General features: G+C 41.5%; 1 protein-coding gene across 5 annotated transcripts in view; it reads right to left on the bottom strand.

The window, feature by feature from the left end:
• Positions 1-26,317, bottom strand: part of LOC106607187 (cGMP-dependent protein kinase 1) — a 189,901-nt gene that overhangs the window by 93,898 nt on the left and 69,686 nt on the right. For all 5 annotated transcript variants that reach the window (XM_014203919.2, XM_014203904.2, XM_014203911.2 and 2 more), the window contains exon 3: positions 20,323-20,436. In XM_014203919.2, coding sequence (XP_014059394.2) covers positions 20,323-20,436 — 114 coding nt within the window. The remainder of the gene's footprint in view (positions 1-20,322; positions 20,437-26,317) is intronic.

The raw sequence follows: 26,317 nt of genomic DNA on the forward strand, positions 1-26,317 counted from the left end.
AGAGAAAATGAATACTTTTTTAAATTAAGTCTGCTCCTAGAAGAAGAATGTTGTTCCTAGAATAAATGTTATTATATTTTTAAATAGATTGATTGATACTTTTACTTTAAACGATCTCCTTAACTTTGATCTGAGAGTTTAAAATTAAACAGCCTTTTCAGACAGTTTCAGTCTTCTCTTCTCTCTGCTATATTTCTATTTAATGCTGCTGCTTTACAAAGCCCCAAATTGTGAGTTCAATGGTCAGGAAAAATGTTGTTAATAAAAATTACCTTTTCAATTCTCCATTGAAACAGAGGACAATGACAAAGCTCTCTGTTGCTGTTATGATTCTGCTTCCCGCTAGTGTAGAATGCAGAGACAATATCGTCCTTCCACCATAGACTGTTTCCTTTGAAGATAAATGTTAATTGCTTATTTTCCACATCATTACATAAAACCACCCAGAAAATCATTCTCCACTGAGGAAATTACTATTGGCGTGGCCTGATACATTTCAGTCTGGTCATTCTGAAAAAATCCTATAGAAGAAATGAATGTTCTCCTCTGTTCATCAATAGGTGAGTACATTTTTTAAAATTATTATTTAACCTTTATGTAACTAGGAAAGTCAGTTAAGAACATTTACAATGACGGCCTACCCCCGTTCAAACTCGAACCCAGACGACGCTGGGCCAATTTTGCGCCGCCCTATGGTGCTCCAAATCACGGCCGGTTGTGATACAGCCTGGAATCAAACCAGGGTCTGTAGTGATGCCTCTAGCAATGAGATGCCTTAGACTGCTGCGCCACTCGGGAGCTACAGCCTGCTCATATCTGCTTACACATCTCTCTAACTCATTCTATAGTCTGTCACAATTGACTTAGTTTTTGTCACATTGTTGATAGCCTGTGTCACAGAGCAGGGCTGAAGAAATGAAAGGGACATTGTTTCCAAGCCCTTACAGAAAAATCACATGATTTCAAATGCAAAATTGCATAATTTCATGTGAAATTTCACGTGAAAGCGTGTGAAAACATGTTTTTGGAACACTTCACATGTGATCACGTTTTCACGTGTAGTTTAATGTTATCACATGTTGCTTTACACGTTGTCACGTTATCACATTAACTTCACATAATATCACATATGATCAAATGAAAACATGTTTTTGGAACACTTCACATGTTATCACGTGAAATGTATGAGTTTTTTCTGTAAGGGAAGTCCTTGCAGCAGGAGACTGTCTGGACTGTCTGTCTGTCCATCAGCTTAAGAGGTCAAACTGCTTCAACATTAGAACATCAGATGATGAATACAACTATTTATTTATTGATAAAGATTACTTTTTTTCTTCCTGAAAGCTTTTTACCATTGCTACCACAACAGGTTTATGCATCTCTGTTGCCCAGGAATATTTGATTCCTGAGTTGCACTTTGGAACCACATCAAGGTACCAGCACCTTCCTGAAATAGCCTCAAAATGTACCAAACATTTCAGAGGCAGATATACATGGAGCCTACTGCAGAATTGTTTTGACCACTCTGGCTCTAGATGTAATGTCTTTGAGCATCTTAACAATATGCATAATTTCTCCTTCCTCTTTCACCTCTGATAACCATAACAACAAATTAGCTGCTGTGTCTGTGTAGAACGCTGTAGCTAAATGTCATACATGTGTTCCCTGACAGCTCAGGGATGGCACTTCCTGCTGAGGGAAAATGGAACAAACATCAAAACACTGCTCTATGCGACAGTGACAATCTATAGCTAGAGGACTCCTGATTTCTCCAGGTTTGATAAATACACTTTTTGTCTTAATCTGTTGTTGTTTAGTACTGTCTTTTTACTAGCCAGGGCCATCTACTTTAAGTGTTGACTGTCTTCCCAGTAGCCTAGTTGGTGTGTAAACAGCTGACTGCTCATAACTTGCAGATGATTGTTGACACATCAATCAGGATTAAGGGGCAGGGCAACTTGTGACTGTTGTTGTTTTCGTAATCAGTGGCTGTATTGGAGGGAGAGTGGTTTCTTCTCTCCTAGGCAATCAGAAATTAGTATCGTGAAACGTACCCCTCACCTCTGCTAGGCAATTAGCAATTAGTGTTAGTACTTCAGTCTCCCTTGTTTTCTCAGCAGCAGCTGTAAGAGGCGGTCGTGTCGCTGAAATAAAGATGGTTCTGCCAAGTTATTAGAGAAAGAAAAGAGAGGAATACTCCACTCTCTCACTTTAAATCTCATTTTGCTCTTTTGTAGCTTTGTTAACTATGTGTGTTTTCGATACCTGTTTGCTCTTCTCCCTGTAGGCTTTACAGACGCTCCCCACCACTTGGCTGCTACCCTTCAAATTTAGTGTACCTTGCACACACAATCAATGTGGAAATCCTGGTCTCCGGCAACGTTTGGAATTGCCGATCTGCAGTGAAGAACTCCGAGTTCATCTCAGCCTATCCTGCCCTTCAGTCCTTAGACTTTTTGGCCCTGATGGAGAAATTGATCACCCCAGAGAAGACTGCTAGTCCATCTGCTCTCTCTTCATTTGACTACGTGTTCTCTCATAGTCCGAATACATAAGGTCGCCGCGGTGGTGGTACAGGGCTTTTCATTTCTCCTAAGTAGAGTTTTTCTCTTTCCTCCCTGGCCTGTCCATCTCCTCATTTGAATTCCATGCTGTCACTGTCACTTGTCCACTAATTCATGACATTGTTGTCATCTATCGCCGACAACGTACATCAGAGTTCCTCAATGTGATTGACACCTTGATAAGCAAATTTCCTGACGATGGCTCACCCCTCTACATACCTGGCCGCTTCAACCTCCCAATGTCTGCCTTCGATAATATTTTTTCTCCAACTATTTCTTTCCCCTACTTGCCTCTTTCGATCTCATGCTTTCCCAGTCCCCTCCCACTCACAAGTCAGACAATACACAATCTTCCCACTTCTCTCTCCTCTTCTAAACTATCATCTCTCCCTTTTGCTAAATCCTTCTCCCTCCTGTCCCCTGATTCTGCCTCTTCGACCATACTCTCCTCCCTTTCCGCATCCTATGACTCTCACTGGCCGGCTCAGTTCTCCCCTACTGCTCCGTGGCTGAGTAACTCATTGCGAGCTTACAGAACAGGGCTGAGAGAAAATGAAGGCAAACTAAACTTCTGCTGCTATAGCCACTTTCTAACCCTAGGAAACTATTTTCCATCTTCTCCTTGATCCTCCACAATTCTCTATCTGCTGCCTTCGACACACGAACCATCAGATCCTCGTATCCACACACTCAGGGCTGGGTGTCTCAGGCTCTGCACACTCTTGGATTGAATCCTACATGGCAGGCCGCTCCTAGCAGGTGACCGGGAGAGGATCTGTGTCTGCACCACTTACTCTCACTACTGGTGTCCCCCAGGGCTTGGTTCTAGGCCCTCTTCTCTCTATACACCAAGTCACTCTTCTCCATCATATCCTCACATGGTCTCTCCTATCATTGCTATGTGGATGACACTCAACTACTTTTCTTCTTCCCCCCATTCTGACACCAAGGTGGCGACATGCATCGCTGCATGCCTGGCAGATTTCTCAGCTTGGATGTCGGCTCACCACCTCAAGCTCAGCCAAGACAATACAGAGCTGCTCTTCCCGAGGAAGGCCTGCCTGCTCCGAGACCTCCATCACGGTTGACAACTCCACAGTGTCCCCATCCCAGAGTGCAAAGAACCTTGGAATGACTCTGGACAACACCCTGTTCTCTGTAAAATACGACCCTAGCTCACACAGGAAGCGGTGCAGGTCTTCATCCAGGCACTTGTCATCTCCCTTCTGGACTACTGCAACTCGCCGTTGGCTGGGCACCCACATGTACCTGTTCAATCCTATACTTACAATTTGTGCTAAGTTAAGATATTATATCGAATTAACTCAACCAGACTGAGGTAAACTTAAACATGTCTTTACTTTTCTGGACTTTCCTTTTCTTGTAACAAAACCTTCTGCACTTTTCCACAACAACTCAAACATTCAGAGTCTTCGCATTAGTCCTTTTATATTTCACATTTTTCAGTTTATACTGGTTTTCACACCTTTAAGTACAGGATAATTATTTAATGACAAAGTCTGTTAACTTCTGTGGCAGTTTAATTTGTCTGAGGCCTGACTGGCTTGGGTGTCTGTGGTGATCCCTCAAATAAGGTCTCTGGTTTGGATTCTATGTACGTCTCAGATTAGGACTCTGTTCCAGTCTCTTTCAGTTGTGTGTTGTCCTTTGATTATGGATCCGGCTCCTCAAATGTATACCTCTTCACGACTGATGTATTCCTTGAATACCTGGCTCCAGTTGGAGATTGAACAATCACATTGTTTCCCTCTTTATTGATCAGTGTGTGGTATCTTGTTGTGAACTTGTCTGTTTTGTCCTGTTTTAGGAGAACCTGATCGCCGACATCCACGTTTGGCTTTACAACGGTTGTCTGCGTAGGTCTTGGATTTCCCTTTCTGCTCGCCGATGTAACTCCAAATATGAGTCTTTTTATATCTGTATGAAAACATGATGCACCGTCTCATATTTAGCATCTGTATTATTAATGTTTTTGGTTACAGTCAGCATATTTTGCATTATGAGGGGAAGGGGGATACCTAGTCAGTTGTCCAACAGAATGTTTTCAACTGAACTGTGTCTTCCGCATTTAACCCAACCCCTCTGAATCAGAGAGGTGCAGGGGGCTGCCTTAATCAACATCCACGGTGCCCGGTGAACTGACTTGCTCAGGGGTAGAACGACAGATTTTTACCTTGTTAGCTCAGGGATTTGATCCAGCAACCTTCCGGTTACTGGCCCAACACTCTAAGCACTAGGCTACCTGCTGCCCCTGTACTCACATGCATGGCGGTCATTTGCACTTCAATTCTTTCACATTGTGCGGCTTGCTCGAGTGACAGCCTAATGTTAGCCCAGGGCCCTCCAATAGTTTTCGGCACACATTCAGTTTTACATTTGCTCATTATGGCATCTCTAATCTGATTGTCCTCATCTCCAGCAAAGTCAGTCTTTAGCTGCTTGTCTAAGACGAGTAACAAATTGCTGAACTGTCTCACCAGTTTTCTGTGTCAGTTGATAAAATGTCTGTCCCGCGAACGCTGTGTTCACCTGTGGCACGAAATACGTGTTTAACCTGTTTGGGCTAGGGGGCAGTATTGAGAATTTTGGAAAAAATATGTGCCCATTTTTAACTGCCTCCTACACCAACTCAGAAGCTAGAATATGCATATTATTGTTCAGGTTTGGATAGAAAACACCCTAAAGTTTCTAAAACTGTTTTAATGGTGTCTGTGAGTATAACAGAACTCCTATGGCAGGCAAAAACCTGACAAGGTTTCATGCAGGAAGTGGCCTGTTTGACAAGGAGTCGTGCGTCTTGCATCTGTTTATTGACGAGTAAGGATCTTAGCAGTAACGTGACAATTCCCAGGGCTCCAATAGGCTCTCAGAAGCCGGGAAAATCATGAAGGTTGACGAGGCAGCCTCAGGCTGAAACAGATTATCGCCTTATTCAAGTGTCCCATTAGGTGACAATGGAATGAGGCGCGTGCGCGATTAGCCCCCCGTGGAGTATTTTCATTAGGCTGTTTAGTTTATTGCAGATTCCCGGTCGGAATATTATCGCTTTTCTACGAGATAAATGGCATAAAAATTGGTTTTAAACAGCGGTTGACATGCTTCGAAGTACGGTAATGGAATATTTAGACATTTTTTGTCACGCCATGCGCCATGCGCACGACCGTGGATTACCATTCTGATAGTGTCTAGAACGCACAAACAAAACGGCTCTATTCGGATATAACGATGGATTATTTTGGACCAAACCTACATTTGTTATTGAAGTAGAAGTCCTGGGAGTGCATTCTGACGAAGAACAGGAAAGGTAAGAACATTTTTCTTATAGGAAATGTGATTATGGTGAAGGCTAAACTTGCTGGGTGTCTAAATAGCTAGCCGTGATGGCTGGGCTATGTACTTAGAATATTGCAAAATGTGCTTCATCCGAAAAGCTATTTTATAATCGGACATATCGAGTGCATAGAGGAGTAATGTATCTATAATTCTTAAAATAATTGTTATGCTTTTTGTGAACGTTTATCGTGAGTAATTTAGCAAACTGTTAGTAAATTCCCGGAAGTGCGGTATGCTTTTTCTGAACGTCACATGCTAATGTAAAAAGCTGTTTTTTGATATAAATATGAACTTGATTGAACAGACATGCATGTATTGTATAACATAATGTCCTAGGTGTGTCATCTGATGAAGATCATAAAAGGTTAGTGCTGCATTTAGCTGTGGTTTGGGTTTTTGGTGACATTATATGCTAGCTTGAAAAATGGGTGTCTGATTCTTTCTGGCTGGGCACTCTCCTGACATAATCTAATGTTTTGCTTTCGTTGTAAAGCCTTTTTGAAATCGGACAGTGTGGTTAGATAAACGAGAGTCTTGTCTTTAAATAGCTGTAAAATAGTCATATGTTTGAGAAATTGAAGTAATAGTATTTCAAACGATTCAAAAATCGCGCCACTGGATACAGGTGGCTGTTACGTAGGTGGGACGAATTCGTCCCGCCTAGCCCATAGAGGTTAATCTTTTAGTGACCCCTTAACACTCGAATCCCATTAGCGGGATCGATTTGACAACAGCCAGTGAAAAATCAGAGCGCCAAATTCAAAACAACAAAAATCTCATAATTTAAATTTCTCACACATACAAGTATTATACACCATTTTAAAGATAAGATTCTCCTTAATCCAACCACATTGTCCGATTTCAAAAAGGCTTTACGGCGAAAGCAAAACATTAGATTATGTTAGGACACCACCTAAACAAGAAAAGCCACACAGCCATTTTCCAAGCAAGGAGAAGCGTCACAAAAACCAGAAATACAGCTAAAATTAAGCACTAACCTTTAATAATCTTCATCAGATGGCACTCATAGGACTTCATGTTACACAATACATGTATGTTTTGCTCGATAAAGTTTATATTTATATCCAAAAACCCAATTTTACATTGGCGCGTAATGTTCAGAAATGTTTTGCCTTCAAAACCTCCGGTGAATGAGCACAATGAGCACACATATTACAGAAATACTCATCATAAACGTTGACAAAATATATAACAATTATTTAAAGAATTATAGATAGACTAATCCTTAATGCAACCGCTGTGTTAGATTTCAAAATAACTTTACGGAAAAAGCACATTGTTCAATATTCTGAGTACAGAGCTCAGCCATCAATATACAGCTACCCGCCATGTCATGGCATCATCAAAACTCTAAATTAGTTTTATAAATCTTTCCTTACCTTTGCTGATCTTCGGCGGAATGCACTCACAGGACTCCCACTTCCACAGAAATGTTCATTTGTTCGATAAAGTCCATCATTTACATCCAAATACCTCCATTTTGTTGGAGCGTCCAGAACACTATTCCAAATGCACGATGCGGGAGCGCAAATCCATAGACAAAAAGTTCCCTTACCGTTTGTAGAAACATGTCAAACGATGTTTACAATCAATCCTTAGGGTGTTTTTAACATAAATAATTGATAATATTCCAACCGGACAATAGCGTATTCATTACAGAAGAAAAAAGAAAAAAAACTAGCCATGCGTGAATGCGCATGAAGTAACTACATGACCTCAGCTAGTCCACTGCTTGAACCGGCTGTTATTCCTTCAAAATTCACCATAGAAGCCTCAAACAACTTTCTAAAGACTGTTGACATCTAGTGGAAGCCTTAGGAAGTGCAATATGACCCCACAGACACTGTAGTTTCAATAGGCAATGGTTTGAAAGACTACAAGTCTCAGATTTCCCACTTCCTGGTTGGATTATTCTCAGGTTTTTGCCTGCCATATGAGTTCTGTTATACTCACAGACATCATTCAAACAGTTTTAGAAACTTCAGAGTGTTTCCTTCCAAATCTACTAATAATATACATATCCTAGTTTCTGGGCCCGAGTAGCAGGCAGTTTAATTTGGGTACGTTCTTATCCGGCCGTGAAAATACTGCCCCCTAATCAGCTGCCACAGCCCTGACGTAGTCCATTGGTTCTCCGGTGTCTGCGAGTGTGGAGAAAATGTCCTGCACATCTGTCCCAGCATGATGTAAAAGCAAAGCTCTCCTCCGGTTGTTTTGTAACTGCATCAACGTCACCGGACAGTATTAATCCTTTACCATACGTGAACAGCTCAAACGCCATCAACCACAAGGTCCAGCGTGGACCTAGTGTAGTGGGCTCATTGTAGCAGTCAAACTTTGGCACAGTGTTTTCCATTTCGACAACACTAACTCACTTTTAATATTTAACTATCGTTTTCAAACATTCTCATGGCCATTGTTCAATTCTATACTTAGAACTCGTGCTAAGTTAAGATATTATATACAATTAAATCAACCAGCCTCAGAGGTAAACTTCATGTCTTTACTCATCACTATCCGTGTAATCCCCTCACATTCCTTTAGGACGTCACCACATCAGTACGTCACATCAATACATGACAGTACCATCAAACCCTTGCAACTTATCCAGAATGCTGCAACCCGCCTGCATCCACTACAAGACCATGGTACTTGCCTACAGAGCAGCAAGAGGCACTGCCCCTCCCTACCTTCAGGCTATGCTCAAACCCAACACACCAACCTGAGTACTCAGTTCTGCCACCTATGGTCTCTTGGACCTCCCACTCTTATGGGAGGGCAGGTAGCACTCAGCCCAGTCCAAGCTCTTCTCTGTCCTGGCACTCTTATGGTGGACCCAGCTTCCCCCTGAAGCTAGGACAGCATAGTCCCTGCCCATCTTCCGAAAACATTTGAACCCTACCTCTTCAGAGTATATTATATAATCCCACTGCACCCCCCCCCGCCTAAAGTTCTGTAGGTTACTGACGGTCATTTCGTTATTGACAAATTGCATCCAATTTGGCTCGGGGCAGGGAATATTTTCAATATTCGCACATTCTCAATAAGCAAAATTTAGCCTAGGCCTACCATTGATGCATTATAGTACATTAATTGAAATACGTTTGGAGGAGCACGTCTTTGGTAACTAGATGAGAGGTGCTCTTTGGAGATGGGGATGGATACTTCAACTGAAATGAAGTATGCAGGTAGACATATGTGTGGGTTTTTTTTCAATTCAAGGCACTCTGGCGAATAGACCATTTTAAACAACTTTTATGGATAGACTACTTTGCAAGGCCAGGATAAAAAAGACTGCGCATGGCTGTTGAACCAGCGGAGCCTAGGTCTAAGAATAGCCTATGGAGGTATCATAAATCTCTTCTCTCATTCAATGCACTGTGTGCACATGTAAGCCTAAATGTCCTTACACATAACATTGACACGTCTATACATTTACTAGGCTCCTGTCAATTGAATCGTTGGTAATGTGTGAGGTAGATTCTCAAAACAATCTGCAGTTGATATGGCATTATAGGAGGACAAAGGTTGTGGAGGAGAGTGTTTTTGGTAATCCAACAAAATGCGCTCTTTAATAAAAATCGGGATGGACAGCCTACTTGAACAAGCATAATGAAGTATGTGAATTAAGAATAATGAAAAAGCATGATGGCAAAAAACACAAATATTTCAAAGTACACTCAGTAGACCATTTAAAAACCCTTTATTCATAGGCTACTTGGCTAATGGCCAGGATAAAGTTACACACCTATGCGTTGCTGATAAACCAGCCTTGATTAAAGGGAGGGTAGGCTGTGCTTGGTTTTTATTCAAATTAAACATAGTGGGCGGGGGGCAATAGTTTTATGCTTCTAAATGCAAGATTCGCTGGCACAAAAAGCACATCTCTCTCCCACGGGCACTGTGTATCACGGCTGGATAGGCTGCGCTTCCGCAGTCAAATTCAATGCCATTATCAACTGTTAACGTTAGGACCTGCTTTCTGTGGGTCTTAAGTCACATTAGTGCGAATTTATCCCTTTGCACTTGTCTTTAAGTACACACCTCAAATATTGCCACCCCTCCCATCTTAGCATAAGTGAGCTGATGTTAGACAGGTAAATTACCGAACTTGGCGTTAGGGCTGGAAAATGCCAGTGCGCCAGTATTTACATGGCAAAATTACAAACTAATGTGCGTTTGACACTTGTGCCTCCTTAGCGCCAGTCGAAAATAGAGCCCTTAGTATAGTTGGGTCAGAGAGGGCATCCTTCTCTTTACAGAAACACCAATTACTCTGACTAAAAAGCTTCCTATCTCAGCAGGGGCCCAGCGTTCAGCTACACATCTGTAAGCCTATGTGAGAAATAGCTCATTAAGACGAGCAACCAACCATGGTTCAAAATCACTGTGAAAAAAAGCCAAATAAGAATAATTTTTGTTGGAACTTTGCATTGACTCTTGTTTCAAGGGTTTGACTCTAAATACATTGTCCATTCGGTTTAGCTGTTCTCGTGGGATACTGACAGTTTAGTCTAAAAAAGGATACCCACACACAGTCACGCACACACTAGTGATGCGCAGGTTGACTCATAACCCGCAGTCCCCATGGTTATGTCCGTAAGGCGGACGAGTTTAGGATCATTGAATATTGTGTGGATGAAGGGCAGGTGGGTGGCTTGAATAAAGAGAAAACATCCATAAATGTATCATTCTTGTGCAATTTATTTATATAGGCTACATTGAGAGGCTTAGCATTAGTGCCTAAGCTTCAGGGTGGCAGGTAGCCTAGTGGTTAGCGTGTTGGGCAAGTAACTGAAAGGTTTCTGAATCGAATCCTCGAGCTGACAAGGTAAAAATCTGTACAAAGCAGTTAATTCACTGTTCCCCGGTAGGCCGTCATTGCAAATAAGAATTTGTTCTTAACTGATAAAGGGCCAAATGCTTTTGGGAACTGGCAAAAAAAAGTTACTTAATCCACGGAGGCAAAAAGGACAATGTTGGAGTTTAATTCAATAAGAGAAAATCTGCAATATGAGAATTGAAAATAAAGAGAAAGGAGGACCAGGAAAGTAATGTTTTAGGGAAGATTTGGTGAAGTGGTAAAGGAGGATGATAGCAGTGACACGTTATGTGTGATGATTGAGGCGCAATGCAAATTCGATAGTCACGACTGGGACTTCAAATAGGCCTATGGCCCATCAAGGGAACTGTAGCCTACTTTTCAGATGGGTTAAATGGAAACTGAAATCGGAACACTGACTGTAGGTCTATAGCCTCTCACACAGCCTTAATATTAACTCCTGCAAAATTAAGCATTTCTTGCAGTAAAACGATACAGGCAAAATTTCGTCTCGGGAACAGGAGTGGAGAAATATGATTTTCTTCAGCATCTTTAGAGAATGTGAAAGCTCAGTTAGATACCATCTGTAGAGGTGCTATCTTTATAAGCATAATAAAAGCTGATAGTATTTCAACGACATAAAATATGCATCCAAGCCGAACTGAAAGTTTATCAGGAACATGTTGGGTCGTTTTCACAGGTTTCTATTTTTGCATTTTCTCCCTGGTCCCTAATGTCTTTGCTCCGTGAAAGATGACAGAGATTTACAAATGTAAACTAAGTTTAAGCATTTATTATATCGATTTATGACATTATTCTGGTGACAAAGGGTTTATTAGGTCTTCTATGGCAACATATAATGACATAAGAGAAGCTGCATGTATCTAATTACAGACAAGTTGACAAACAATAGCCTACAAAAATGTCAGAAATGATTTTGTCTGAAGATGAATCTTAATGATCACTTATGTTATTTTCAATAGTTTTCTTTTACCATGCCTATGTCTGTATTGACAGATGTTACCATAAAAATGTCCATTAAAACATTTTTGTTAAGATGCAGGGCTATTCTCACACTGAATTCCTGGAGCTTTCTATTTCTCTCTCTTCACCTTCCTCACTTTTCATCTCGTTCTCTGTTTGCATCCCTCTCTCATCTCTCATTTGAATTGACCTCTATCGCTTTCTGTATGTCTGCAGCTCTCCGCCCCCTCTATTTCCTTTTCTCTCTCTTTCAAGGGCAGAAACTCCAACTCTATAAAGACTCCTGTTTGTGGTGATATGAGATGTGTGTGACAAGTGGAGACACAAATACACAGCACACCTCCTCCTGAGAGTACAAGTGCTCTCCTCTCACTGCCTCCCTCTGTTCTGAATGCCCTCATCTCCATAGACAGTCCCTGTCTAAAGACTAGTCCCTGTTCAGTCAAAAAATATTTGTTCTATTCATTTTAAATAGCACTATTACTTCCTATACAATTATTTTAAAGTAAAATACATCAGGGAGAAGACAAGCCCCAATCACATAAGCATTTCCATATACAGTATATTAGTGGAAATGTGATCGAGCAGGACACATAGTCAGTTGATGTCTGCTTTAAACCAGTTGATTTTAAATTGTTTCACCCTCACTCATGCTTTAGCTTAAATGGGCAATCCGCAGTTGAAACAATACCAAAGCATGACCCTGCCTCTTTTGGTAAAAAGCTGAGGGATGATCCTGGAGAAATGAAACCCCTCTCATATTCATAGAGCTATTCATGAAAGGACTGACAGTCGAATATACGTTTTAATTTTAATATATACTGTGTATATACAGTACCAGTCAAAAGTTTGGACACACCTACTCATTCAAGGGTTTTTCTTTATTTTTACTATATTCTACATTGTAGAATAATAGTGAAAACATCAACTATGAAATAACACTTTTTTCAAATTGTATTTATTTAATCTTTACTGGAATCATGTTTACCTTCCTCACCTATGATTAACAGGTGAGGGAGAGAAAGACGAGAGGTGAAGAGGCCGTCATGCTGTCAGTCAGCCTGCTACCTTCTATCTGTTCCTCTGGCTGGAGTGTTGAATCTCCTGGCTCCATTGCCATGGTGGTGAGTCCTCAGAGAGGAAGAGAAGTCTATGACTTGGGTGACTGGAGTCTTTGACCATTTTTTTTAGCTTTCCTCTGAGACCGCCTAGTATATACAGTCGTGGCCAAAAGTTTTGAGAATCACACAAATATTAATTTCCACAAAGTTTGCTGCTTCAGTGTCTTTAGATATTTTTGTCAGATGTTACTATGGAATACTGAAGTATAATTGCAAGCATTTCATAAGTGTCAAAGGCTTTTATTGACAATTACATGAAGTTGATGCAAAGAGTCAATATTTGCAGTGTTGACCCTTCTTTTTCAAGACCTCTGCAGTCCGCCCTGGCATGCTGTCAATTAACTTCTGGGCCACATCCTGACTGATGGCAGCCCATTCCTGCATAATCAGTGCTTGGAGTTTGTCAGAATTTGTGGGGTTTTGTTTGTCCACCCGCCTCTTGAGGATTGACCACAAGTTCTCAATGGGATTAAGGTCTGGGGAGTTTCCTGGCCATGGACCCAAAAAATGTATGTTTTGTTCCCCGGGACACTTAGTTATCACTTTTGCCTTTTGGCAAGGTGCTCCATGATGCTGGAAAAGGCATTGTTCGTCACCAAAATGTTCCTGGATGGTTGGGAGAAGTTGCTCTCGGAGGATGTGTTGGTACCATTCTTTATTTATGGCTGTGTTCTTAGGACAAATTGTGAGTGAGCCTACTCCCTTGGCTGAGAAGCAACCCCACACATGAATGGTCTCAGGATGCTTTACTGTTGGCATGACACAGGACTGATGGTAGCGCTCACCTTGTCTTCTCCGGACAAGCTTTTTTCCGGATGCCCCAAACAATTGGAAAGGGGATTCATCAGAGAAAATGACTTCACCCCAGTCGTCAGCAGTCCAATCCCTGTACCTTTTGCAGAATATCAGTCTGTCCCTGATGTTTTTCCTGGAGAGAAGTGGCTTCTTTGCTGCCCTTCTTGACACCAGGCCATCCTCCAAAAGTCTTTGCCTCACTGTGCATGCAGATGCACTCCCACCTGCCTGCTGCCATTCCTGAGCAAGCTCTGTACTGGTGGTGCCCCGATCCCGCAGCTGAATCAACTTTAGGAGACGGTCCTAGCGCTTGCTGGACTTTCTTGGCCACCCTAAAGCCTTCTTCACAACAATTGAACCGCTCTCCTTGAAGTTCTTGATGATCTGATAAATGGTTGATTTAGGTGCAATCTTACTGGCAGCAATATCCTTGCCTGTGAAGCCCTTTTTGTGCAAAGCAATGATGATGGCACGTGTTTCCTTGCAGGTAACCATGGCTGACAGAGAAAGAACAATGATTCCAAGCACCACCCTCCTTTTGAAGCTTCCAGTCTATTATTCGAACTCAATCAGCATGACAGAGTGATCTCCAGCCTTGTCCTCGTCAACACTCACACCTGTGTTAACGAAAGAATCACTGACATGATGTCAGCTGGTTCTTTTGTGGCTGGGCTGAAATGCAGTGGAAAAGTTTTGGGGGGATTCAGTTAATTTGCATGGCAAAGAGGGACTTTGCAATTAATTGCAATTCATCTGATCACTCTTCATAACATTCTGGAGTATATTCAAATTGCCATCATACAAACTGAGGCAGCAGACTTTGTGAAAATTAATATTTGTGTCATTCTCAAAACTTTTGGCCACGACTGTAGGTTCCTGGATGGCAGGAAGCTTGGCCCCAGTGATGTACTCGGCCGTACGCACTAACATCTGTAGCGCCTTACGGTCAGATGCCGAGCAGTTGCCATACCAGGCGGTGATGCAACCAGTCAGGATGCTCACTATCAATTTAGGAGTCTACAATCGCACCATGTTCAACCTGCAGATCAGAGTGGAGTCTAACATTAATCACAACGGCAGATATACAGTACTTTTACCTATGACAAGCACATCCATAACATGATGCAGCCACCACCATGCTTGAAAATATGAAGAGTGGTACTCAGTGATGTGCTGTGTTTGCCCCAAATATAAAGCTTTGTATTCAAGACAAAAAATAAAATAGTTTTGAATTTTTTTTGGGCAGTATTACTTTAGTGTCTTGTTGCAATCAAGATGCATGTTTTGGAATATTTGTATTCTGTACATGCTTCCTTTTCAGTCAGTCATTTAGGTTAGTATTGTGGAGTAACTAAAATGTTGTTGATCCATCCTCAGTTTTCTCATATCAAAACCATAAACTCTGTAACTGGTGGCCTCATGGTGAAATCCCTAAGAGTTAGGAAGGACGCCTGTATCTTAGTAGTGACTGGGTGTATTGATACACCATCCAAAGCCTAATTAATAACTCCACCATGCTCAAAGTGATATGCAGCATATGGTTTCTTTCTACCCAGGGGCGCAACTTCACTGGGGACAGGGGGGACATGTCCCCCCCAGTTTTCTCATTGTTATGTGATATAAAACAGTGTGCTTTAGTACCATATGGATGCCTCCAAATGGTCGGGTAGGCTGTTTGGAGTGTTTATCCGAAGAAAAAAAAAGTTATGTCCCCCCACTTCTAAAACCAAAGTTGTGCCTCTGCATCTACCAATCGGTGCCCTTCTTTGCGAGGAATTTAAAACCTCCCTGGTCTTTGTGGTTTAATCTGTTCTTGAAATTCACAACTCGATTGAGGAACTTTACATATAATTGTAACTCACCACCTGGATTCGGTCTTATGTAGCAAAATGTGAAATCGTGTTTTTTACATTGGAAAAAAGTAGAGACTCAGAGTCACAAAATTGTATAACATACACTGCATTTGAGGAACAATGGGAAAGTAATTCTGCTTTGAAAATTGATCAACTTGTAAACTCACTTTTTAGAAAATCGCCTTTGAATGTTTTGGTATCTAGTGAAGAGTTCTTCTTTGTCTACACCCATTTAGCACCGTTCACACCCTCTTATTAAGCTTTAGCCCCAACCATCTCGTAGAGCTCTCAGAGTGCACACTTGACGCTCTGGCTGATGATTTGTTTACCTCTGGATAACACGAAGAAAGCCGAACCAGCTCTGCTGGCAACAATTTCATTACGCTTTTTTGCAGACATTTACTGACACCGGCCATATTCAATGGGTGTTGCACAAACCTCACGTAATGTTAGCTGATGAGCTAGCCAGCTAACGATAGCTAGTTAAGCAACAATGAACAAAGTGCCAACAATGCCTAATATCAGGCTCTAACTAGAAAAGCAAGCAGCTCTGGGAAACAAATAATAACGTCTGCTAGGGAGCCAGCTAACATTAGTTAGCTAGCTAACAGTACACTTTAGCTTAAGACATATAGCTGGATAGCTAGCTAGGTAAGCAATGAACCTAGCTAGGTGAACAACGTTTAAGATCACACATGTCGCGTAACGTTAGCTAATGAGCCAGCCAGCTAACATTATCTAGTTAAACAACAATGAACAAAGTAGCAACAATGCCACAGCGCTGGGAGCTAACCAATCAGGTCCAATGTTAGCTAGCTAACGTTAAGCTCTAACTAGAAAAGCAAACGGCTCTGGGAAACATATAATAACGTCAGCTATGGAGCCAGCCAGCTAACGTTAGCTAGCTAGCTAACAGTACACTTTAGATTGAAAATAAATCACTTTCTGTCAAAATTAGAAATGTGTAATATCTAAAAATGTAGCAAGCGATCTTGCCTGTATACATCCACATTCATCTTAGACGGGTCTCTCTGTCACAAATGCCATACCACAGTTGCCCTTAGCTTTAAGATGCAATCCGGAGACAGGTGTTTTCTCCATCTCTTTAGCTATCATACTCTAATTCCACTGATTTAAAAATTGGGTAGTCATCCAAAAAACTTGCATAGCAAATTTTTACTTCTGAACTTATTAAGGCTTGCCATAACAAAGGGGTTGAAAACATATTGTCTCAACACATTTCAGCTTTACATTTTTATTTTTTTATTTCTACAAACAAAATTCCACTTTGACATTAAACAGAATTGTGTGTCAATACACTTAGGTTGGAGTCATTAAAACTCGTTTTTCAACCACTCCACAAATTTCGTGTTAACAAACTATAGTGTTGGCAAGTCGGTTAGAACATCTACTTTGCGCATGACACAAGTAATTTTTCCAACAATTGTTTACAGACAGATTATTTCACTTATAATTCAGTGGGTCAGAAGTTTACATACACTAAGTTGACTGTGCCTTTAAACAGCTTGGAAAATTCCAGAAAATGATGTCATGGCTTTAGAAGCTTCTGATAGGCTAAATGACACCATTTGAGTCAATTTGAGGTGTACGTGTGTATGTATTTCAAGGCCTACCTTCAAACTCAGTGCCTCTTTGCTTGACATCATGGGAAAATCAAAAGAAATCAGCCAAGACAGCCAAGCCAACAAATGGTAGACCTCCACAAGTCTGGTTCATCCTTGGGAACAATTTCCAAACATCTGAAGGTACCACGTTCATCTATACAAACAATAGTATGCAAGTATAAACACCATGGGCCAACGCAGCCGTCATACCGGTCAGGAAGGAGACGCGTTCTGTCTCCTAGAGATGAAGGTACTTTGGTGCGAAAAGTGCAAATCAATCCCAGAACAACAGCAAAGGACCTTGTGAAGATGCTGGAGGAAACAGGTACAAAAGTATCTATATCCACAGTAAAACAAGTCCTATATCGACATAACCTGAAAGGCCGCTCAGCAAGGAAGAAGCCACTGCTCCAAAACCGCCATGAAAAAAACGACATACTTTTTGGAGAAATGTCCTCTGGTCTGAGGAAACAAAAATATAACTGTTGGCCATAATGACCATCGTTATGTTTGGAGGAAAAAGGGGGAGGCTTGCAAGCTGAAGAACACCATCCCAACTGTGAAGCATGGGGGTGGCAGCATCATGTTGTGCGGGTGCTTTGCTGCAGGAGGGACTGGTGTACTTCACAAAATAATCATAAGGTAGGAAAATTATGTGGATATATTGAAGCAACATCTCAAGACATCAGTCAGGAAGTTAAAGCTTGGTCGCAAATGGGTCTTCCAAATGGACAATGACCCTAAGCATACTTCCAAAGCTGTGGCAAAATGGCTTAAGGACAACAAAGTAAAAGTATTGGAGTGGCCATCACAAAGCCATGACCTCAATCCTATAGAAAATATGTGGGCTGAACTGAAAAAGCGTGTCCGAGCAAGGAGGCCTACAAACCTGACTCAGTTACACCAGCTCTGTCTGGAGTAATGGGCAAAAATTCACCCAACTTATTGTGGGAGGCTTGTGGAAGGCTACCCAAAACGTTTGACCCAAGTAAAACAATTTAAAGGCAATGCTACCAAATACTAATTGGGTGTATGTAAACTTCTGACCCACTGGGAATGTATTGAAAGAAATAAAAGCTGAAATAAATCATTCTCTCTACTATTATTCTGACTTTTCATATTCTTAAAATAAAGTTGTGATCCTAACTGACCTAAGACAGGGACTTTTTATTAGGATTAAATGTCAGGGAATGTGAAAAACTGAGTTTAAATGTATTTGGCTAAGGTGTACGTAAACTTCCGACTTCAACTGTATATATTCTTATTCCATCCCTTTACTTAGATTTGTGTGTATTAGGTAGTTGTTAGATTTTACTGCACTATCAGAACTATAAGCACAAGCATTTCGCTGCACTCGCAATAACATCTGCTAACCATGTGTATGTGACCAATAACATTTGATTTGAAATGATACATTGAAGATTGCGCACTTGAAAATTCACCTGGAAGAACATATTCTGCACATATCCATTCCTAGATGCTTCATACTGACAGAAAATTATATTTTGTTTATTAAATAACTCACCCGCATGCACACAAAAACACACACAGAGTAATTCCACAATGTGTGAGCAGTGGAAGTGGGGGACATGTGAGTGGGAGTGTAGGGAGGCAGGGGACCGTGAAGGGTGAGACACTCCGTAACTTTAGGGAATCCGCCAGAGACCCAGTCTCAACCCTCTCTGAGGACTCAACACCATGGCAACGGAACCAGGAGATTCAACACCCCGGCCAGAGGAACAGGTAGAAGGTGGCTGACTGACAGCCTCCTCACCTCTATTAATCATAGGTGAGGAAGGTAAATAACCCTCTCCCTCATGCCCTCTCCTCTTCCCCCCTCCTCAGGGACCCTATATCCTTCACACCTGGGCCACTGATACATCACATTCTTATGTGAGTAATTTATTAATGACTCAGTAGTGGTTAAGTTAAGGGATATTATGTGAATCTGACAGGGACCTGCCAATGAAACTGATAAAGTTTCAGATACAATATTCTTGAGCTGTACAGAATCTGCATACATCCATTGTAAATGTCCTAACACAAAGTGATATGTTGTTCCTGTTTTTTTTATATAACTAGGCAAGTCAGTTAAGAACAAATTCTTATTTTCAAAGACAGCCTAGGAACAGTGGGTTAACTGCCTTGTTCAGGAGCACAACAACAGATTTTTACCTTGTCAGCTCAGGGATTCAATCTTGCAACCTTACGGTTACTAGTCCAACACTCTAACCACTAGGCTATCTGCCACCCTGTGTTGTTCCTGTGTTATTCCTATCCAACCCTACATCTCCAGCCTGTACCCGTGTCCTCTGTGTCACCTAAACACATGTCCCTCATCCTGACACACTCTCATAGCACAAACGGGCTCATTGAAATGTGTGTAGGCCTATGATGGTAACACCTAAGGTCTAAACTTAAGCACAACCATTAGGAAATAACAAAAATGGTGAGCTGCATGCACTACTTTTGTCTACTGAGCCACTCAACCAGAGTAATATCCAATATGTTGTGGCTACCCACTGGGCACAGACGTCAATTCAACATCTATTTGATGTTGGTTCAACGTCATTTCATTGAAATGATGTGGAACAGGATTAATTCAACCAGTGTGTGCCCACTGGGTAGAGGGCTGTTTCACCTTGACTGAGATTATTTTACCTTTTTCTACATTGTAGAATAATAGTGAAGACATATAAACTATGAAATAACACATATGGAATCATGTAGTAACCAAAAAAGTGTTAAACAAATCAAAATATATTTTATATTTGAGATTCCTAAAAGTAACCTAATGTTTAGTATAATCAGTGTATGTGTATGTAATAATATTTCACATAATACAACTATTGTGTGTGTTTGTGAGCGCCGGTGCATTGGAAAAGGCTATGGAGTATGAAATTATATGAAATATACCGCCATCGGAGGCTAACACTTGTGTACAGTATCTTGGCTACATAGGTATTTACATTTGGTGAATTATTTTAGTCAATCTCAGTTAATAGCCTATGTCACTCTGGTTGTTGGAGCCATCTGTTGTATGGTTAACTTGGGCTTCATTAAGGTTTATTTGTGAGTAAATCTGGCTTTGATAATAGCCAGTGCTTACCCAGCCACCGACCTCACCGCACGTCACTGGGTTGGTGTGTGTGTGTGTGTGTGTGTGTGTGTGTGTGGACTCACTCTTGATGGTTGCTGTCCTGGTACAGTTGTAGAGGATGGCCAGCTCTCCAAACACCTTCCCGGGTCCCATTGTGCACAGCTTCACACTGTCCTTTGTCACCTCCACCCTACCATCTGAAAAACGCACACAAACACACGATATCTTAATGTATCTGGAAAATACACAGAAACACCCTAAATGTATCTCAAAAATACACAAAGAAGTGACATATCACCTATACTTGGCTTTGCACATCATCATGGCCCATCTAGCAAAGTACATCAGAGCATGATGCTAATAAACTGACAGACTGTAGGTTCAATCCCTGTATGGATCATTCATTATTTTCAACTAGTAAGCACTAGCTAAGCATTATTATACAGCATAGAGTAGACTGTGAAATCACACATTTCACAATGGCTTAGCAATGGCTCAGTAAGACAGGTCAATATTAAAGATTAAAACCAAACCAAGGGAATGGTACAGAGACACAGTTATGTCCTGAAATGGTTATGTTTAAGGACATCCTTTCTGTGTGATTGGGGCTTGTGGAGGGTGATGGGTGTGATTGCAAAGCCTTTTAGTCTGTGATTGGAGCCGAGTGCAGCTATTTTGTTTTGGATGTGCCTCATCACGTACATATGCATACTACAGAGGAACTAGAGCTCTGAATGTTTAAGAAAAGGTTGACTTGGAAAAAAGACTGTGGCAGTAAACAAGGTATGGGTAGGTATCTGATGAAAATAACTGAAGCAGAAGATACACTACATGACCAAGAGTATGTGGACACCTGCTCGTCATTCCAAAATGACGGCATTAATATGTAGTTGGTCCCTCCTTTGCTGCTATAACAGCCTCCACTCTTCTAGGAAGGCTTTCCACTAGATGTTGGAACATTGCTGCGGGAACTTGCTTCCATTTAGCCACAAGAGCATTAGTGAGTTTGGGCACTGATGTTGGGCGACTAGGCCTGGCTTGCTGTCGGCGTTCCAATTCATCCCAAAGATGTTCGATGGAGTTGAGGTCAGGGCTCTGTGCAGGACAGTAATGTCTTCCACACTCATCTCGACAAACCATTTCTGTATTGACCTCGCTTTGTGCACGGGGGCATTGTCATGCTGAAACAGGAAAGGGCCTTCCCCAAACTGTTGCCACAAAGTTGGAAGCACAGAATTGTCTAGAATGTCATTGTATGCTGTAGCGTTAAGATTTCCCTTCACTTGAACTAAGGGGCCTAGCCCAAACCATGAAAAACAGCCACAGACCATTATTCCTCTTCCCCAAAACATTACAGTTGGCACTATGCATTTGGACATGTAACATTCTCCTGGCGTCCACCAAACCCAGATTCGTCCGTCGGACTGCCAGATGGTGATTCATCACTCCAGAGAGTGTTTCCACTGCTCCAGATCAAATGGTGGCGAGCTTTACACCACTCCAGCCGATGCTTGGCATTGTGCATGGTGATCTTGGGCTTGTGCACAGAGGCAGTTTGGAACTCGGTAGTGAGTGCTGCAACCGAGGACAGCCGTTGTTGCTCCTTGACATTTCCACTTCACAATAGCAGCACTTACAGTTGACTGGGGCAGCTCTAGCAGGACAGAAATTTTACCTATGACGGTGTGACGTTGAAAACCACTGAGCTCTTCAGTAAGTCCATTCTGCTGCCAATGTTTGTCTATGGAGATTGCATGGCTGTGTGCTAGATTTGATACACCTGTCAGAAACGGGTGTGGCTGAAATAACCGAATCCACAATTAATATATAAATATATATATTTACTTTTTTTGTACTTTTTACTGCTTTTTCTCCCGAATTTCGTGATATGCAATTGGTAGTTACAGTCTTGTCCAATCGCTGCAACTCCCATACGGAGGCGAAGGTCGAGAGCCATGCGTCCTCCGAAACACGACCCTGCCAAGCCACACTGCTTCTTGACACACTGCTCGCTTAACCCGGAAGCCAGCAGCACCATTTTGACCAGCTGGCAACCGAAGTCAGCGTGCATGCACCCGGCCCGCCACAAGGAGTTGCTAGAGCGTGATGGAACAAGGACATCCCGGCCGCCCAAACCCTCCCCTAACCCGGGTGACACTGGGCCAAATGTGCGACGCCTCATGGGTCTACCAGTCGGGGCCAGCTGTGACACAGCCCGGGATCGAACACGGGTCTGTAGTGGAATCCACTCATTTGAAGGGATGTCCACATACTTTTGTATATATAGTGTAAGAGAAGAGAAGACATGAGAAAAAGAGAGGAGAAAAGTCATTAGAAACTTTAACTTCTTGAAGGAGAAACCCTCCTGTCAGAGTTTGTGATAATACAATTGTGTCAGACATGCATATGCGATGCACACCCCACCACTTCCAAAAACATTGACTTTCACTTTGCAAAAAATTACATTTTAATTGAGTTTGAAAACGTACTACTTCTGTATTCTTTAGCAAGAACATAAGGTAAGGACAGTGTTCACACACAGCATTGGCGTGTGTAACAGTATTGCTTCTGTCCCTCTCCTTGCCCCAGCCTGGGCTCAAACCAGGGACCCTCTGCACACATTAACAAAAGTCACCCACGAAGAATCATTACCTATCGATACACAAAAGCTGTGGTCCTTACAGACCAAGGGTAACGCTGTGGCGGTCATAATATTTTGTCAGGAAATTGACCGTTAATTGACATAAACACGATTAGCATCTCCAGGCTTCCATGCATAGCCTACAAGCCACTGATGCAGACATTTGGAACATCTTGTAACGCCCTGGCCATAGAGAGGGTTTTTTGTTCTCTATTTTTGGTTAGGCCAGGGTGTGACATGGGTGGGCGTTCTAGGTTTCTTTTTCTATGTTGGTGGTTTTCTTTGTTTCGGCCGTGTATGGCTCTCAGTCAGGAACAGGTGTAGATCGTTGTTGCTGATTGAGAGTCATACATAGGCAGCCTGTTTTTCCTTTGGGGTTTGTGGGTGAATGTTTTCTGTTTAGTTTGTTCCTGACAGAACTGTTGCTGGTCGTTTTTTGGTTCTTTTTGTATAGTGTTCATTCGGTTATTAACCTGTTGGGGATAGGGGGCAGTATTGACACGGCCGGATAAAAAACGTACCCGATTTAATCTGGTTACTACTCCTGCCCAGTAACTAGAATATGCATATAATTAGTGGCTTTGGATAGAAAACACCCTAAAGTTTCTAAAACTGTTTGAATGGTGTCTGTGAGTATAACAGAACTCCTATGGCAGGCCAAAACCTGAGAAGATTTCAAGCAGGAAGTGGCCTGTCTGAGAAGTAGTGTTTCATCTTGGCTCTTTTTATTGAAGACTCAGGATCTGTGCAATAACGTGACACTTCCTACGTCTTCCATAGGGTCTCAGAGCCCGGGAAAACGTTGAACGATATCGAGGCAGGCTCTGGCTGAAACACTTTATCGCTTTTGGCAAGTGGCCACTCAGAGTACTATGGGCTTAGGCGCGTGCCCGCTTCGACCGAATGCTTTGTTTTCCTTTGTCTGTTTATCTAAACGCAGATTCCCGGTCGGAATATTATCGCTTTTTTATGAGAAAAATGGCATAAAAATTGATTTTAAACAGCGGTTGACATGCTTCGAAGTACAGTAATGGAATATTTAGAATTATTTTGTCACGAATTGCGCCATGCTCGTCACCCTTATTTAGCCTTTAGGATAGTGTCTAGAACGCACGAACAAAACGCCGCTGTTTGGATATAACGATGGATTATTTTGGACCAAACCAACATTTGTTATTGAAGTAGAAGTCCTGGGAGTGCATTCTGACGAAGACAACAAAGGTAATAACATTTTTCTTATAGTAAATCTGACTTTGATGAGTGCTAAACCTGCTGGGTGTCTAAATAGCTAGCCCTGTGATGCCGGGCTATCTACTGAGAATGTTGCAAAATGTGCTTTCACCGAAAAGCTATTTTAAAATCGGACATATCGAGTGCATAGAGGAGTTCTGTATCTATAATTCTTAAAATTATTGTTATGCTTTTTGTGAACGTTTATCGTGAGTAATTTAGTAAATTCACCGGCAGTGTTCGGTGGGAATGCTAGTCACATGCTAGTCACATGCTAATGTAAAAAGCTGGTTTTTGATATAAATATGAACTTGATTGAACAAAACATGCATGTATTGTATAACATAATGTCCTAGGGTTGTCATCTGATGAAGATCATCAAAGGTTAGTGCTACATTTAGCTGTGGTTTGGGTTTATGTGACATTATATGCTAGCTTGAAAAATGGGTGTCTGATTATTTCTGGCTCGGTACTCTGCTGACATAATCTAATGTTTTGCTTTCGTTGTAAAGCCTTTTTGAAATCGGACAGTGTGGTTAGATTAACGAGTCTTATCTTTAAAATGGTGTAAAATAGTCATATTTTTAAAAAATTGAAGTAATAGCATATCTAAGGATTTGAATAACGCGCCACAGGATTCAACTGGCTGTTGAGTAGGTAGCCCATAGAGGTTAAAATCTTGTAAGATGAACACATCCTCCGCTGCACCTTGGTCTCATTTGAACGACGGCCATTACACATCTCCATAAAAACTCAAATAAATCAATTTAATATAGCCTACACCATCACAATAAATCCATTATTTATTTTAGACAGGTCTAAAGAAACATGATATGAATAAAATGTAGTGTATTTCAGAAGAATAGAATAGCATACTCTGAGTTTTCCTTATGTTAGGCCCTGCTATGGCTATGCCATATGGCTGCGGGCTACACTCTTTTGTTTAGCAAACAAGATTTACTCAGAATTCCGTAGCATTTTTTATTATTTTATAGTATGAAGAATACAATTGACCATAGCTTAATAAAATAAAAAGGATATTTCCTCCAAATGATTTCCAAGGAAGTGTCATTCTGTGTTAAGTGGGTAAGAAAGAAACATTTAGAGTTATTTATTTATGGTGATCTGAAAAAAGTTGTATGAAAGGCATGAGCTCTAATTTGTTTCTCGTGCAGGCTGCACACACTTCATCAGTCTCTCATTCACAATTTGTATGCCAGTTAGGCTCTATACCCATTGTAAAGGGGATTCATGTGCTTCATTTTCAGTTAATTGTCTGCTTTAGTGTTTTGATACAAATCTTATCAAAACATATAGACCTATGGGTTTGGCTACATGAGGTGTGTGACTATGATTTTAACAATGGCGCCGTTAATGGCCCTACAGGCCATAAATAGCAAATAGAAGTTAAAAACATGTAATGTTCACAAGAACTTAAGTTGATAAAAAGATCTAACAAATCAAATGTATTTATAAAGCCATTCTTACATCAGCTGATATATCAAAGTGCTGTACAGAAACCCAGCCTAAAACCCCAAACAGCAAGCAATGCAGGTGTAGAAGCACAGTGGCTAGGAAAAACTCCCTAGAAAATCCAAAACCTAGGAAGAAACCTAGAGAGGTGTAATGGTTGTCGTATGAAGTGGACCAAGGCACAGCGGGTTGAGTGCTCATTTTAACCTGTTAGGGCTAGGGGGCAGTATTGACACGGCTGGATAAAAAACGTACCCGATTTAATCTGGTTACTACTCCTGCACAGTAACTAGAATATGCATATAATTATTGGCTTTGGATAGAAAACACCCTAAAGTTTCTAAAACTGTTTGAATGGTGTCTGTGAGTATAACAGAACTCATATGGCAGGCAAAAACCTGAGAAGATTTCATGCAGGAAGTGGCCTGTCTGACAAGGTGTCGTTCTTCTTGCCTCTGTTTATTGAAGACTGAGGATCTCTGCTATAACGTGACACTTCCTATGGCTCCCATAGGCTCTCAGAAGGCGGCAAAAAGCTGAATCGTGGCTTTGCAGGCTCTGGCTGAAAAAAAGTAGCGCGTTTGTGTAGTGGCAGGTTACAGTACTGTGAGACTCAGGCGCGTGCCCGCGTCGACCGAATGCTTTGTTTTCTTTCCTCTGTTTACCTAAACGCAGATTCCCGGTCGGAATATTATCGCTTTTTTTCCGAGAAAAAATGGCATAAAAATGGATTT

Source organism: Salmo salar, chromosome ssa01 (assembly GCF_905237065.1).
Source record: "Salmo salar chromosome ssa01, Ssal_v3.1, whole genome shotgun sequence".
In the NCBI taxonomy this organism is placed as follows: Eukaryota; Metazoa; Chordata; class Actinopteri; order Salmoniformes; family Salmonidae; genus Salmo; species Salmo salar.